General features: G+C 31.4%; 2 protein-coding genes across 2 annotated transcripts; one reads left to right on the plus strand and one right to left on the minus strand.

Moving 5' to 3' along the window:
• The first annotated feature begins 1,167 nt into the window (after nt 1–1,167).
• Nucleotides 1,168–3,160, plus strand: LOC134686290 (uncharacterized). Its single transcript, XM_063545957.1, has 3 exons — nt 1,168–1,280; nt 1,566–1,751; nt 2,842–3,160. Exons 1-3 carry the CDS (start codon nt 1,220–1,222, stop codon nt 2,988–2,990), a joined length of 396 nt encoding a protein of 131 aa, XP_063402027.1. The 5' UTR covers nt 1,168–1,219; the 3' UTR covers nt 2,991–3,160.
• Nucleotides 3,161–5,782: 2,622 nt separating this feature from the next.
• LOC134687959 (alpha-1A adrenergic receptor-like) lies at nt 5,783–7,578 on the minus strand. Its single transcript, XM_063548422.1, has 2 exons — nt 7,254–7,578; nt 5,783–6,054 (listed from the first exon to the last, which is right to left on the minus strand). Exons 1-2 carry the CDS (start codon nt 7,576–7,578, stop codon nt 5,783–5,785), a joined length of 597 nt encoding a protein of 198 aa, XP_063404492.1.
• Nucleotides 7,579–13,740: the final 6,162 nt, after the last annotated feature.

A 13,740-nucleotide genomic window follows, 5' to 3' on the forward strand; every position in this document is an offset into this window, starting at 1 on the left:
AGTAAAATTTAGAAAAGAAAAGATATATATACAAGGTTGAAAAATCATTACATTTAGAAATAAAAGCATAATCAAAAAGTCAACTAAAAGCTAATCAAGCGGGGTTTCGAAAGACAAATAACTATATTGCTTTACTTAACTTGAATGAATCAACAAGATCTTGAATTCTTTGTTTTTTTTACCTATACATTGTACATTTGGAAAGTTCTTATTAAAGTTTTACGAGATGATATTCTTAAAAACAAAATCATGTAGTAGGATTAAAGTTGATATACATTCCTTTTTTATGCAGTTTTTATTGAAAAATGACCAATTCAATTACTACGCTAAATTGTATAGTACTTTTGAATCTGAATTAACACTTTTTTCTTTCAAAGACACATGTACCAGTACAATTTCGTCTCACCGCTTTTCCAAATTTCCTCCACTTTTTTCCAGACGAAAAGCCCAAAAACTTTCTAGCATATTCCTAAGTTTTACTCCAATGCATGCCATGCATCCTTGTCTCACATCCCACCCCTTCATTTCCAGTTTCTCTTTATCCTTTCGAACCCTTATGCTATGCAACTTTGAAATACTCAGAACTGGTAGATTTATATATATGTCACTGGAATGGTACCAATGCACCTTGTGTGGTTTACACCAGACCATGATACTTTCATGTTACAATTAAGACACTTAAATCAATGTTTACACCACTCTATTAATACATCCCATGGTCAGATAATACTTACGTGAAATGCCAAACAGCATGTGCTTATCATGCATGTTTTAAAGGAACACACGGATATTACATTTGTCATTTTTAATCAACACTTAAAATGATTGATATCTGATCATGAGAAATCATAGAAATAAGTTTTAAATTTCAACCTTTCGATATTGAATCACTGCTAGTGCGAAGAATCAAATACAGGTTTGTTGTATTCTGAAAAACGAATAGCTATTTCTTTAGTAAATATTTAACTGGCATTATTTATGTTAATATGATTTTTCAACTTCAATGAATGATGATTTCTCATTATTATATAAACAGCTTTTATCTTGCCATTATTCTATTATTTCAGTATATTATGTTTAAGTAAATTGTCATTAAAACGAAAACTTGTAATGTCAAAGGTTATTTAAATTATAGAAATTTGAAGCCGGAAGGTTACATTTAGAAATTATTTTTATATCATTACAGAGTTTATAATCACAACTCGATCTGGTCGACATAATGGTGGTTACAAACATATTCTTTATTTTTCTATTTGGACTTCTCTGCTGCTTTACTACAGGTAATGTTGTGCTTACCATTTGCCTGAAACTGCGTAAAATATAGTTGAAGCAAGAAACGTTGCATTATTTTCACCGTTGAATTAGCGTACAGATTGTATAATACACTTAACTGTCATTTAAGCAGTATATATAAGTTTGACCAGATATTTATACATATTTATGTATTTACAAGTACATGTACATGTATGTAATTGCTTAAATTGGAGATCTTTTAGTGTGTAGTTTATCCTTTCTTTTTCCTCTACTACTGAATTCAAAGAACTAAATCAAACTACTTTTATTAGGATACCTGATTGGAAACCAATGCTTCGTTTACCCTAGTTTTGATGCTATTCAGTGGAAAGACGGAAAAGACCGAATCTGTATGTTGTATCAAGGTGAAGCCGTATGCAAAGAATGGGAATGTCCGGTGCCGAGCTGCGACGAGCCAATATCTGGCGAATATGGAACCTGCAAGTCTTATTGTAAAGGTTAGTACTATTGGAAGACAGGTACAACTGTTTTTCTGTAAATCTTAAATTTGTATTCTATGGAGCGCATTAACTGTAAATTTTTAATACAAAGTCATAGACAAGTAGTACTACTTTGTATTTTGGCTCAAAATTGTCTAAATATATTTCTCTTTTACATTTTTTTAAGCAAATGTTGGTCTCAGTAAAAATTACGTCAACCGCACTATTTTGTTTCAGAGTAGGGCGACTTTTAACCTATAACATTTTTCAAAAGAGGGGCGAAAGATGCCAGAATGGACAGTCAAAATGTTAGATCGAAAATAAACTGACAAAGCCATGGCTTAAATAAAAAGTCAGAGACAAATAATAGTACATAAGACACAACATAGAAAACTGAAGACTGAGCAACACGAACCCTTCAAAAACCTGGGGGTGATCTCAGGTGCTCCGGAAGGGTAAGCAGATCCTGATCCAAATTTGACACCCGTCGTGTTGCCCAACGTGCTGTGAGATTAACACTTTCTTTATACTATAGACCGCATTGGCAATCATGCCACATCTTATCATTTGTATAGCTGACACGCGTCCACCTCACTCGAGGTATGAAGTGGTATCACAGATTGTAAATATCCAAGATAACATATACACAATTTAAAAGTCACAACGCTGTGTGTTTCTCAATCACTACACTGTGTGTTTCTCAGTCTTTGGTTTTCTATGTTGGGTTTTGTACGACAAGACTACTGTTTTTCTTTTTGTCCTTTTCTCCGATTTGAAAGCTATTGACTTTTCAGTTTATTTGCGACTTTTGAGTTTTAATTTTTCTTCCGAATATTTCGTCTCTCTTTCTTTAATGAACGAGAACATACATAAATGGTAATTAAAGCTTAAATTGACGTGATCAATTAAATGAAAATAAAACAACATAAAAAAAATGAAAGAGTAGCAACTTTTTGACCTTTTTTGTTTTATCATTGACCATCATACTATATTCCATTGTTTATATATTGTATCAGATCTTCAACTTTCTTTTTCAGTAGCCTTTAATTATTTTGTTCTTGTCAATTACATTCTATCTTATTCTCATGATGTTCTCGTGTATTTTCAGGCAACTGCACATACGGGGGAACAGAGCATGAAATTGGCGTGGGATTTGTCTCCCCTGATGGGTCTAACACATGTTGGTGTTCAGAATGGAACACCTACTTTTGTTCGTATGGACAATTTACAGTACAAACAATGTGCAACCTTAATTAGTCCTTAATAACTTTTTAAGATTCAAAAATCACAAATACTTAGAACAATCAATACACATTTTATTTTACTTTTATGTTCTTTGTATTTAAAATATTTACAGTGTAATGTTATATTCTATGAACTTTAAAATTGAAATGTATACTATATGAATAAAAGAAACTGGACCTCAGTTATGTATAAGTTATTATCTAAAATCAATGAAAACAAAATAATGAGTGCGTTGCAAAGTTTGATGCATTTGGAAATATAAGAAATTTAGGAAATTAAAACTTCTTATTGTAGAATTACATGTACCATTTAATGCACTCCAAAGATTAAACGTTTGTTTTGTCCTTCCATTGCATTTAAAGATTTTTAAAAAGGTATAATGAAAATTATTTGCCTCTGTTTACTTTTGAATTAAAGAATTCACAAAAAGGATTATAAACTCAATTCAATGTTCAAATAGGATTTAAATACCAATAAAAGAGTAGCGTCATTAATTAAAAAAACATTTATGAAAAATATCGTAAGTGCGTTATTATACGACATCCTTCAGACAGAGTGTTGTGACCATGCCATAGGAAATGGATGACATTGTCATCCATTTCCTATGGCATGATAGACATTCGACCTATTTCTGCATAATGTTGGTTATTTAAGTGTTATTTTGTCACTAGCCCAAAGAAATGGTGGCGACGGATTTGCAAATGCATGCTTGACTGGTCTGTGTCTTCCTCTAACAAAACAACATAACGATTGTAAGAATTAATAGCAACATATACGATCATATATAAACCGGTAAAGTTGTTCGGTTTTAGAATGAACAGTCAATTGTTTGAAACGAACAAAAGACGGAAATTTATTAGTTTGAGCGAAAATTACAATATTATACTTTGATGTCAGACAAATTGATTTTTTTATGTTTGTTTCTAATAAATAAATAGAAATACATAACAAGTTCGAAATATCCCATTTATTTTTTAACTCTATAAATACTAATTTATGTATATAATTTGGACAATATAAAATGTATTGTTAAAATAAAACAAATGTTACTGGTATATGTCTTTTATATCGAGATGTGACTCCCATGCAGTAAAGTAAACTCTAACTAAAGCAAACTTTAGGTACAGTGTAACAGGACAACAATAAGTGTACAAAAGCGATATGTAATTAACCAGTACATAACAATTTTATTAAAGCAGGATTATTTTGTTTAAATCTCACTTATTGCATGTTAAGGCAATGTTTTACCAGGAAACATTAACATGCGTACCCCAACAATTAGACTAGAACAACACAAATAAACCAATGAAAGCAATATCAGGCAACCATTACACAATTACACAAAGAGATAAAACATTGATGAAGCAAGAACACACCCAGGTTCCGCAAACATTTTATGGACACAAAAACACAGCAGCTCACAAAACGATTCATGCAAGAAACAAAACTAAAGCCGCACAAAGCGCAAATTGAATAGATTAAAAAAAAAACATACTTCCAAAGTAGCTCACACCAATTGGGGTCAAATACAAGAAAAAAATCAGCGCACACCAAGAGATTTGAGGAAATAAGAAAAAAGTACCACACACTATTTTATCAAGGAAAACAAGTACACAACAGCGCACGCAAATAGATTTAATACCTAAGAACAAAGCAGCGCACAGCCGCGCACCAATAGATTTAAGGATACAAGAACAAAGCAACACACACCGATAGATTAAGGAAAACAAGTACACAGCAGCGCACATCAATCGATTTAGGAAACAACAACAAAACAGCGCGCACTAAATAAATATGTTTAAACTCAACTAAACAACAGCTTTAAGGAAACAAGTAAATAGCAATGTACAGTAATAGATTTATGTAAGCAAGAATATTTCTAGAAGCCCACATTCAACTGGTTAAAGGAAACAAGAACAGAACTTCGCACACCAGTAGATTTACTGAAACAAGAAAACATTGTGGCCACACCACCTGCACTTCGTCTAGCGCCCTAGACCAATCGACCAACTAGGCTATAAATAATCTATCTATCGATAGTCGATATACTATGTGTTTATAGTTTACAATTCTTTATTTACCAGTAATGCAAATTAAATCCGAACATCTCTCGAACGAAGTTCATGCAAATATTGTAATTACAATCGATGAGGCTGTGCATGGATCCATACCAAATGAAACAACACATCAAGCTTTTGTGATGAGCACTACAAACTATGTTCTGTATAATACACTTTCATTGATCCCATTTGATGCCAACTTTTTTTATTTTTCTTATTAATATCTCTGCCATGTGATTCTCTCCTCTTTAGACAAAGCAGGTTTTTGCCAATGACGGTAATAGTCACTTGCAAGAACCTTTTGACCATGATGATTAGTTAAGAAGATAAATCAGCCCCGCCCAAGAAATTTTTGTCTTTGGCCTACGGTAAGCCGGAAAATGTGACTCTGGAAAGATCTTTTAAACATATTCAATTTGGAATGTTTTTCGATTTCATTCCACGTAACTCGGATAAGTTATCAAGTTTTATTTAGGCGGGACTTTTTTATTATACTTTTTCATCTTTAGACTGTTAAAGCTTGTATCTGATGTTGGTCACACGAGAAAAACCTCAATTAAATGAGTGCCACTTTTTCTGTTGTCCCAGTTTCTCTGATTTATATAGGTTCTTCACATGGGACATAAAAATCGGCTAGAAGGTACGGAATGCTTCTAATGATAGAAAATAGCATTTTCAATATTAAAGTTTCTGCGCCGATTGAACTGTTTTTTCCTATGAATAACTGCCAATCAAAACAATAGTTCATCTATTTGTTATGCTATTCACCTCTTTCTCTATAAGTTGTTCACCGCTTTCTGGTTTTAAATCGTACTCTGTAACGTACGTGACATGTTCTCGCACCTTGAACAATTTTCTCAAAAAGCGACTGACTTTCTTAATTTTACAAGCATAGATCAATGGATTGGCAATACAGTTTAGATATATTACGGAAGATATATAGGTCAGTATTGTTCCTTTTTGTCCAAGGGAAAGGTCATCCAAATGGTCTGTTGTAACCAGGACAGCAAATATGCCTGGAAGAAACCCAAATGTATATTATTATTCATGCAAATCAGTCAATTTCATGATGTCTCTTTAGATTATAACGAAGGTTTAAACCTTTTTTGTAAATATAATCTTTCTAATGCTAACGATATCGCTTTAGCTGGAAAAAATATTCAACTCTACATTGTTTTCGCTTTGCCGAATTAAAATGCTATTTGTGGGAGATCTACAATGTACATTTATGTGTATTTTTTGTTTTTGTTATTTGAACTCGTTGAGAAATAAATGTTATAAATACTTGTTTTTGTATATTAATTTTTCGTTAGTTTGTTTAAATGGTTTTATTTGGTTGCATTTAAAGGTTAAATGATAATAAGAAGGTGTAAATGTAATATAATTGCAAATACAGCCAAAAACTATTCACCAGAGAACAAAGAATCTGTACGATCTTTTACCAGAAACAAACACATACTGTAAAGTAGTTCACCTGGCATCGGATGATGTCACATAATTTAAAAGAGAAACCTAACGGCCTGATATATGCAAGAAATAATAAAACAAGAAGAGTATGACTCATAACAAGTAACGAGAAACACTGAATTGTTATGCTGTAGATATGGCACATGGATGCAGGTTTATATACGTTTGCTCTTTGAATATATAACGATAAGGATATACTTTCAGAGTATGATATATATCTAAATTAAAACCAAGATATTGTTAAATGGAGTTTGTTATTTTGCATTTATCATCCTTTTCGATAAAAGACAGACGAAGACAAATAATAACACACTAGATACAACATGGAAAACTAAATACTTAGCAAAACGAACCCCACCAAAAACTAGAAGTCCTACTCCACATGTAGCACGCGTCGTCTTTATTATTTTCATGCGCAAACCATGTGTTATGGTCGTCATCCGGTTTACCGAAAAATTAAGAATTCGTAAAGATGAATTCGAGATAGTGATAAAAAAATGGTAATATGGTGCTATATGTCTTAATACTGACTAGTCTATTATTTAGTAAAGCCTGCATTTGTTCTTCAAACCACACCATAAAAAAAGCATTGATATATGAGACACATATTACTATTAAACGACAGCATGGGCAGATGACATGTCACTTCTCAAAAATGGAACGTGTACAATAGGAAAAATGAACAAGACATGTTAAAATGCTTGTTAAAACATAACAGAGGATTTACAATAATGAATAGTGTAACTACCTGATGGTAGCCAAGAAACAACGTTGATACCAACGATGATCATGGCTGTTTTGGTTGGTTTCCACCAAATATGTGTGTGTTGTTTGTTTATCTGTCTGTGATCTTCCCTTCTAATCCGGTTATTCTGTTTGAAAGCTATACATAGAATATGACAGTACATCAGAAAGACCATGAATGACATCATATACATTATAGCACAGTATAGCAACAGGAAATTCTTTGTAAAAACTCCAAAATATCTGCAATACTCTTCTGAAGTATCTTGATTCCAACCAAACAGTGGGGCTTGGCATATAACCAAACATACCACCCAACTTGATATCATAAAATATTTAGCTTTTTCTGGAGTAATCAAACTGGTATACTTAAACGGTAATAGAATCTTGGCATATCTTTCGGCTGTCAAAGATAGAAGAATGACGGACGAATTCAGAAATACTCCATTTACTAAACCAAATCGGATGGCACATTCGTAAAAATGTTTGAAATGTATAAGATTGTATATGACGTTATAAAATAAAAGAATAGCACTGAGAAAATCCGACAATGCGAGATGACTGATGAAAATACATGACACATCCTCTCGGAAGTCTCTTCCGAATAGAATATATATTATTATACCATTCAGTAGTACTGCCACAATGGCAACAACAAATATCAGAATGTTTATACCTAGATAAAAACAAGTGATTCCATATCCATTCAAACCATACCAAAGAACATAGTTATCGTCCGTCGTGTTTAATGTAATCATTTTCATTCCCCCCAAAAAACCGACAACAGTTTACTTTTGCTCGGACTGCGAGAACTGAACAGTGAATTATCGGTTGAAATATGTACTAGGTTTTCTATACCATCTTTATTATTTCTGTACTTTTTATTTTCTATTTTTTTCTCTATTTACAGCAAAAGTCTGTCATTGGTTTATTAGAAACAAAGCTAGAAGACATAATCTAAGTTCTTCTATGTTTTTAATATTGTAGTAATTTCCCCCTCTCTTCCGCTCAGTGTCCATAGATTACTATGGTAAATGGTCGTAATAATTTAAAAGCGCCTACGTGAAAAAGTAGTTCATTCCGACCTTGTTGTATAATGCGGTTATAGCTTTTGATTTCGAAATAAATGTTTTATTCCACTTGTACAGCTCCTCGTCATATCAAATCCTAATTAATCAAAAGAGAGAAGAAGCCTGCAGCAAAAGTAAAGAAAGACTTCCTGCTTATATAAAATATTTAGAAGTCTAAAATAGTGAATGAAGAAAATGATAAACACATTTTTTTCAATTAGTATGCTCATCATCTAAGAGCACATTGACCTTGACGGTTAAACTAATCTGAGTAAGCTTTTGAAAAAGATAAACAAGGATTTCTCTTCAATTCAATTTTAATTTTATTAGAGTCCATAATTAAAAATTGTATTGCAATCTATTCATACGACGTATAAGATATTTTAGAATTATATATTTCACAGTTATAATTACTATTTTCCTCCACATTAGACTCATCAGTGACGCTCAGATAAAAATGGTTAGCATGACAAACGAGTATAAAGTTGAAGAGGATTTAGGAATAAAAATCCCTTACAATTGTGCCAAATACGACTAAAGTTATATATGCCTGGGATAAGAAAATCCTATTGACTTTGCGTTTTCAAAACAAAAATTGAGAAGTAAACAGAAGTGAAAAGAAGGATACATACACAAATTAGCACACGTGTATTCAAGGGATAAGAAGAATAATCAATCTAAAGCGAGTTATATCTGTTTAAAAAAAAAACTATTTGCGTTGAAATGACATGTGCCGATAACGTAACAACTTCCCTAACTTCAAATGATTTACGCATTGCGACAAATATTGACAATCGAAATGATTATTTAAAAAACAACTTTTAACAAAACAAAACACCATTAAAAAAGACATATTGAGAACACAAAACGCATGGCATGAATTTTCATTGATATGGTCATAATTACAAATTAACTGTTTCCAAACTTTAGAATAATTCGAAATACTAAGGAGTTTCTATACTAAAAGTAGATTATCATAGCTGTATTTTGGAAAACCTTTCGACATTTTGATCTTCAATGCTCGTCAAATTCGTATTTTATTTTTTCCCTTTTGAAGTTTTCTTTTAAGCGTCAATGATATTTTAAAAGTCTTTTGCAGACAAAACGCTTTTGGCGTACACAATGTTAATCCTGGCCTATGTGATGATTTTGTTAACGTCACTTGGTCATTGAAACTGCAGGCGGAATTTATTGCCTGAGGATATCGGCAGCCCATTAGCCAGCTCTTCTATGTTGACATGAATTATCATGGATATTGCCATAATCATATCTTCAATTGTTTACATAACATTGAATTTTTCGAAATACTAAGAATATACTTCCATAGAAAAGATCACCTTAGCTGTAATTGGTACATTATATCGAAATTTTACTCTGCAATTCGTACCGTACTTTGTTTTTTTTTTAAAATGAAAATTATTCGAGCATCATAAATGAGTCACTTGGCGTACATACTATTAATCCTGGTATCTATGAATCGTTAATAAATTTAAGACATCAGAAACACTTGTTTGCAAAAAAAGAAGTGTGCTTTGCTGTGTGGCAGTAAATACAAGGTTTAAGTCTTTGATTTGACTCATCTAGAGATCCAATCAACGACCCTTCGCACTCCAGGTAATCACGCTTCCAAGAAACGAGGCGGTTTCAATTTGAATACTTGATATTATAATACAGCTTTTGCTTTCCAAAATATTTTGTAGCATTAAAGGTTTGCACTTGTTCCTGTAATGGACATATTACACAGACTCAGACCTTTTCAATATTCAACTTTATATTAAAAAAGAATGTAGATTTATTTAAGAAAATCTGGGCATTTTATGTTGTCACATTATGTTGCTAAACATAGGCAACAGTAGTTTACTGTTGTTCGAAAGTCATAAATCGATTGAGAGAAAACAAATCCGGGTTACAAACTAAAATTGAGGTGAACTCAACAACTTAAGGTAATACAGATCTAAATTTGAGGTATAAGTTATGTAACAGTCAGGTCATACGATATATGACCAAACAATTTATAAAACAAAGTTTAAATGAACATATTGCACCACTATTAACAAACTATAGAATTGACCAATTTTTATAATTACTAACATTAAAAAAAAGACAAAATATCAGCACAGGTATGTATAGCACTATGAGTTTTACTGATAACACATCTAAGTTATGAAACACAAATATTTTTTTGTAGACAATTAAGCCATATAAAAACGGAAAACATCCACCAAGCTCGTCAAACAACATTTATTTTATAGATTATCATATCTGGAAGAAATATCAATATTGTACACAATATGATTGAATAGGGACAGACTTCTTTTAGAGACAGGATATTAAACGACTTTCTGAAGCTGCATCAATTTATGGAAGTAGATATTTTTTCAAACTTTTTCTAAGGTCTATGAAAAAATCATGGTTGATGGTATAATGAAGAATGTATTTTAATCACGATCATCGAATTAAACAAAAAGGGGCGACAGATACCAAACTGACAAGGCGTGGTTAAAATAAAGAAAAGGACTAAAAGACAAATAGACAAACAGACAAACAATAGTACACATAACGCACCATAGAAATTAAAGATTCATTAATCCGAACCCCATCACAACGGGGAGGGGGTGCAAGGTACTCCGGAAAGGACAACAGAATCTGCTCCACATGTGATGTTGAAAAAAATCAAAAACTCGATACGATTTTAATGTTTGAAATCGATAAGCTTAAAGTTTAGACACATTTTACGCAAAAAATCAAATAGGAAAATACTGAACTCCATTAAAAATCAAAACGGAAAGTCCCTTATCAATTGGCAAAACGAGATTCAACACGTCAAATGATTTTCGAACGAATGCATAACAACTGTCATGTTCCTGTCTCGGTACATACATTCCCTTGTGTAGAAATGGTGGATTGGACCTGGTTTTATAGCACGCTAAACTGCTAACTAGTACGACAGTGGTATAACATTCCATTAAATTGACAACAACGTGAGGACAAAGCAAAGACATACTATGTAAAAATGTCGAAAGAAGGGGTGTAGTTGTCAACTTTGTGTCATAATCAAAATGTTTTAAATACCAAAAAAATATGTCAACAATGAAAACAAAATGGCATATAGGCAAAGCTTATAAGCAAATTTAAAAGACACGAAACTGAGTAAAAACAATAAACTTCTATTTATAAATTCCTGTAAAAACATTTATTTCTTTTTACCTGGATTGTACTAATGTTTACATAACATTGTTGGTTATTGTTATCATTTACGTTTGTCTTTTTTAAACAAAGTTATTTTCTAATATTAACCTACAAGTGTCATTTTAAGTTCTTTGTTTTAAGAGTTTTGTAATTTAATACCAGTGCAATGAATCAATAGTCGGATATTCTGAAGCGAATTACTCGTAAATTTCTCTTAGTTCCGGACAATAACATCAAACTGTTTATATTAATAATATCTTTGAGTAGATAGTTTTTGTAAAAATAGTTTTCATAGCAATAAATTGTCTGATTCAGATGAAAGTCCTGTACTCATTGATGTATTGACATTTTGAATAATATTGTAGGTTAAGTGAATCCATATAATTAAAAAAGGAAGATTTAAACACTATAACAGAAACAGAAAAACAAAGAAGGGTAGAATTAGTTACGTTCCTGTCAACATTTGATGATGCATATATGTGTTCACTTTCGGTTTTTGATTGTTATTTCTTTACTTAACCAAATTACTGAAAAAAGAAAACCTATATAAGTAATTTAAAGGAGTATGTCCGGTAAGAGCGGATTTTGGCCTCAAATTTCATGATCATCTAACGAAAGTTTTTGGACACTTTTTAAACACTACTGTCTACTTCAATTGATTCGATTAGTTTATGTGAAAATTTTTAACTGATTTAGTCATTAAAAACATTGTGAATCAAACTTTAATATGAAAATCTATCAAATATGTCAAAAAACGTCACTTTTCAGATGGGTTTTGTCAAAAATGAAAGTGGAATACAATGTACATCCTCAACCTTTATATATGTTTTGTATTATCATCAAATACAAGTTTCATTTCAATATAATTGATGAACACGAATGCGACCACTTTCATTTCAGACAGAAACCGTCTAAAAATTAATCAAAATGCTAAAATTTTGAAAATTTTAGTAATTTAGCATGACTTAATGATGCTAGAACGCAATATTGGTGAATTGTATTGAATGTCAAAAACATCTCATATTTATGAAGCATTTTACTTGCAAGAATATAGCTAAAAGATTACATTTTCACAATTTTCTAAAACTTCTTTATTTTTAAGGCAAAAAGGGGGTCTTACTGAATCTACTCCTTTAGAAGGGGAGTCTTTATCACAGTCGTGGTAGCATTTAATTTTCTACATAGTACTCTACTAGTACTGTAAAATTTCAAAACTAGAAGCAAGTGAGTGTATGCTGTCTCCAGAGGAGATTGTTACATATTTTGATATAGTATAAAAAAAGAAGATGTGGTATGATTGCCAATGAGACAACTATCCACAAAAGACCAAAATGACACAAATATTAACAATTATAGGTCACCGTACAGCCTTAACCACTGGTGTTGTTCACACACAAAATAAAACATCCGCTGAAACCTAGATGTGAAACTTCATTTCTTTTTTATACTTTTTAGAGTTTACGTGTTTTGAAAGCGTATTGTATTTGGTGGTCAGCTAAAAATGTTTGAACGTCATTGTTACACATGTCCATCAAAACATAGTTCACAAATAGAATCTTTTAAAACAAACAAGGGTTAACAGTACAACAATCCTGTATAATTTTTTTAAGTGTATGACTATACTTGTGTGTATATTTAAATGTATTATAGTATAAGGAAAGGGATGTATAATGTATTTTCTCTCGCAGATCGAAGAGGTTTTTAGATTGTTTTTTTTAACATTTATTTGTAGAAAGATATTGTATTTCAAATATGAATTATTCAATAAAGACACAACGTTTAATGATATTTTCTTTGTAGGCTATACTTATTTCCTAGAATTGTATGTTTGTTTTAGTTATGCAAAACTCATACTTTATCATCAACAAATATCGTCATTGATATGATAATTGTTAACGAATAATATGTGTATGGACTACTATGTAAGTTAATACTGTAAACACAATATCTAAACAATTTTTAATTACATACAATTAGGGTATAATCGATTTTAACCCAGAACACCCGCTTTAGAATCGTTTGAAATTGACAAATAAAATTTATCTGCAGTTAATCAATTAGTTCTGCAATATTAATTTCAAGTAAAATAATGACAGAATTCTGAATGTTTACGATATATCGATATTTTTCTGGTAATGAATTACTATCAAATATTATGCTGCGATTAGTTACGTGTGATTTCATTTGCAGTTAGTACTTAATAGACACATATATATGGAATAAAAGTACATT

Source organism: Mytilus trossulus, chromosome 10 (assembly GCF_036588685.1).
Source record: "Mytilus trossulus isolate FHL-02 chromosome 10, PNRI_Mtr1.1.1.hap1, whole genome shotgun sequence".
NCBI classification, from domain to species: Eukaryota; Metazoa; Mollusca; class Bivalvia; order Mytilida; family Mytilidae; genus Mytilus; species Mytilus trossulus.

Excerpts from the sequence above, each read along its gene's own strand:
- LOC134687959 (XM_063548422.1), bottom strand. The coding sequence starts at position 7,578 with ATGATATCAAGTTGGGTGGTATGTTTGGTTATATGCCAAGCCCCACTG. Across the intron at positions 6,055-7,253 it reads TGTTTCTTGGCTACCATCAG|GCATATTTGCTGTCCTGGTT; the intron begins GTAGTTACACTA and ends GGTTTCTTCCAG.
- LOC134686290 (XM_063545957.1), top strand. The coding sequence starts at position 1,220 with ATGGTGGTTACAAACATATTCTTTATTTTTCTATTTGGACTTCTCTGC. Across the intron at positions 1,281-1,565 it reads TCTCTGCTGCTTTACTACAG|GATACCTGATTGGAAACCAA; the intron begins GTAATGTTGTGC and ends TACTTTTATTAG. Across the intron at positions 1,752-2,841 it reads CTGCAAGTCTTATTGTAAAG|GCAACTGCACATACGGGGGA; the intron begins GTTAGTACTATT and ends GTGTATTTTCAG.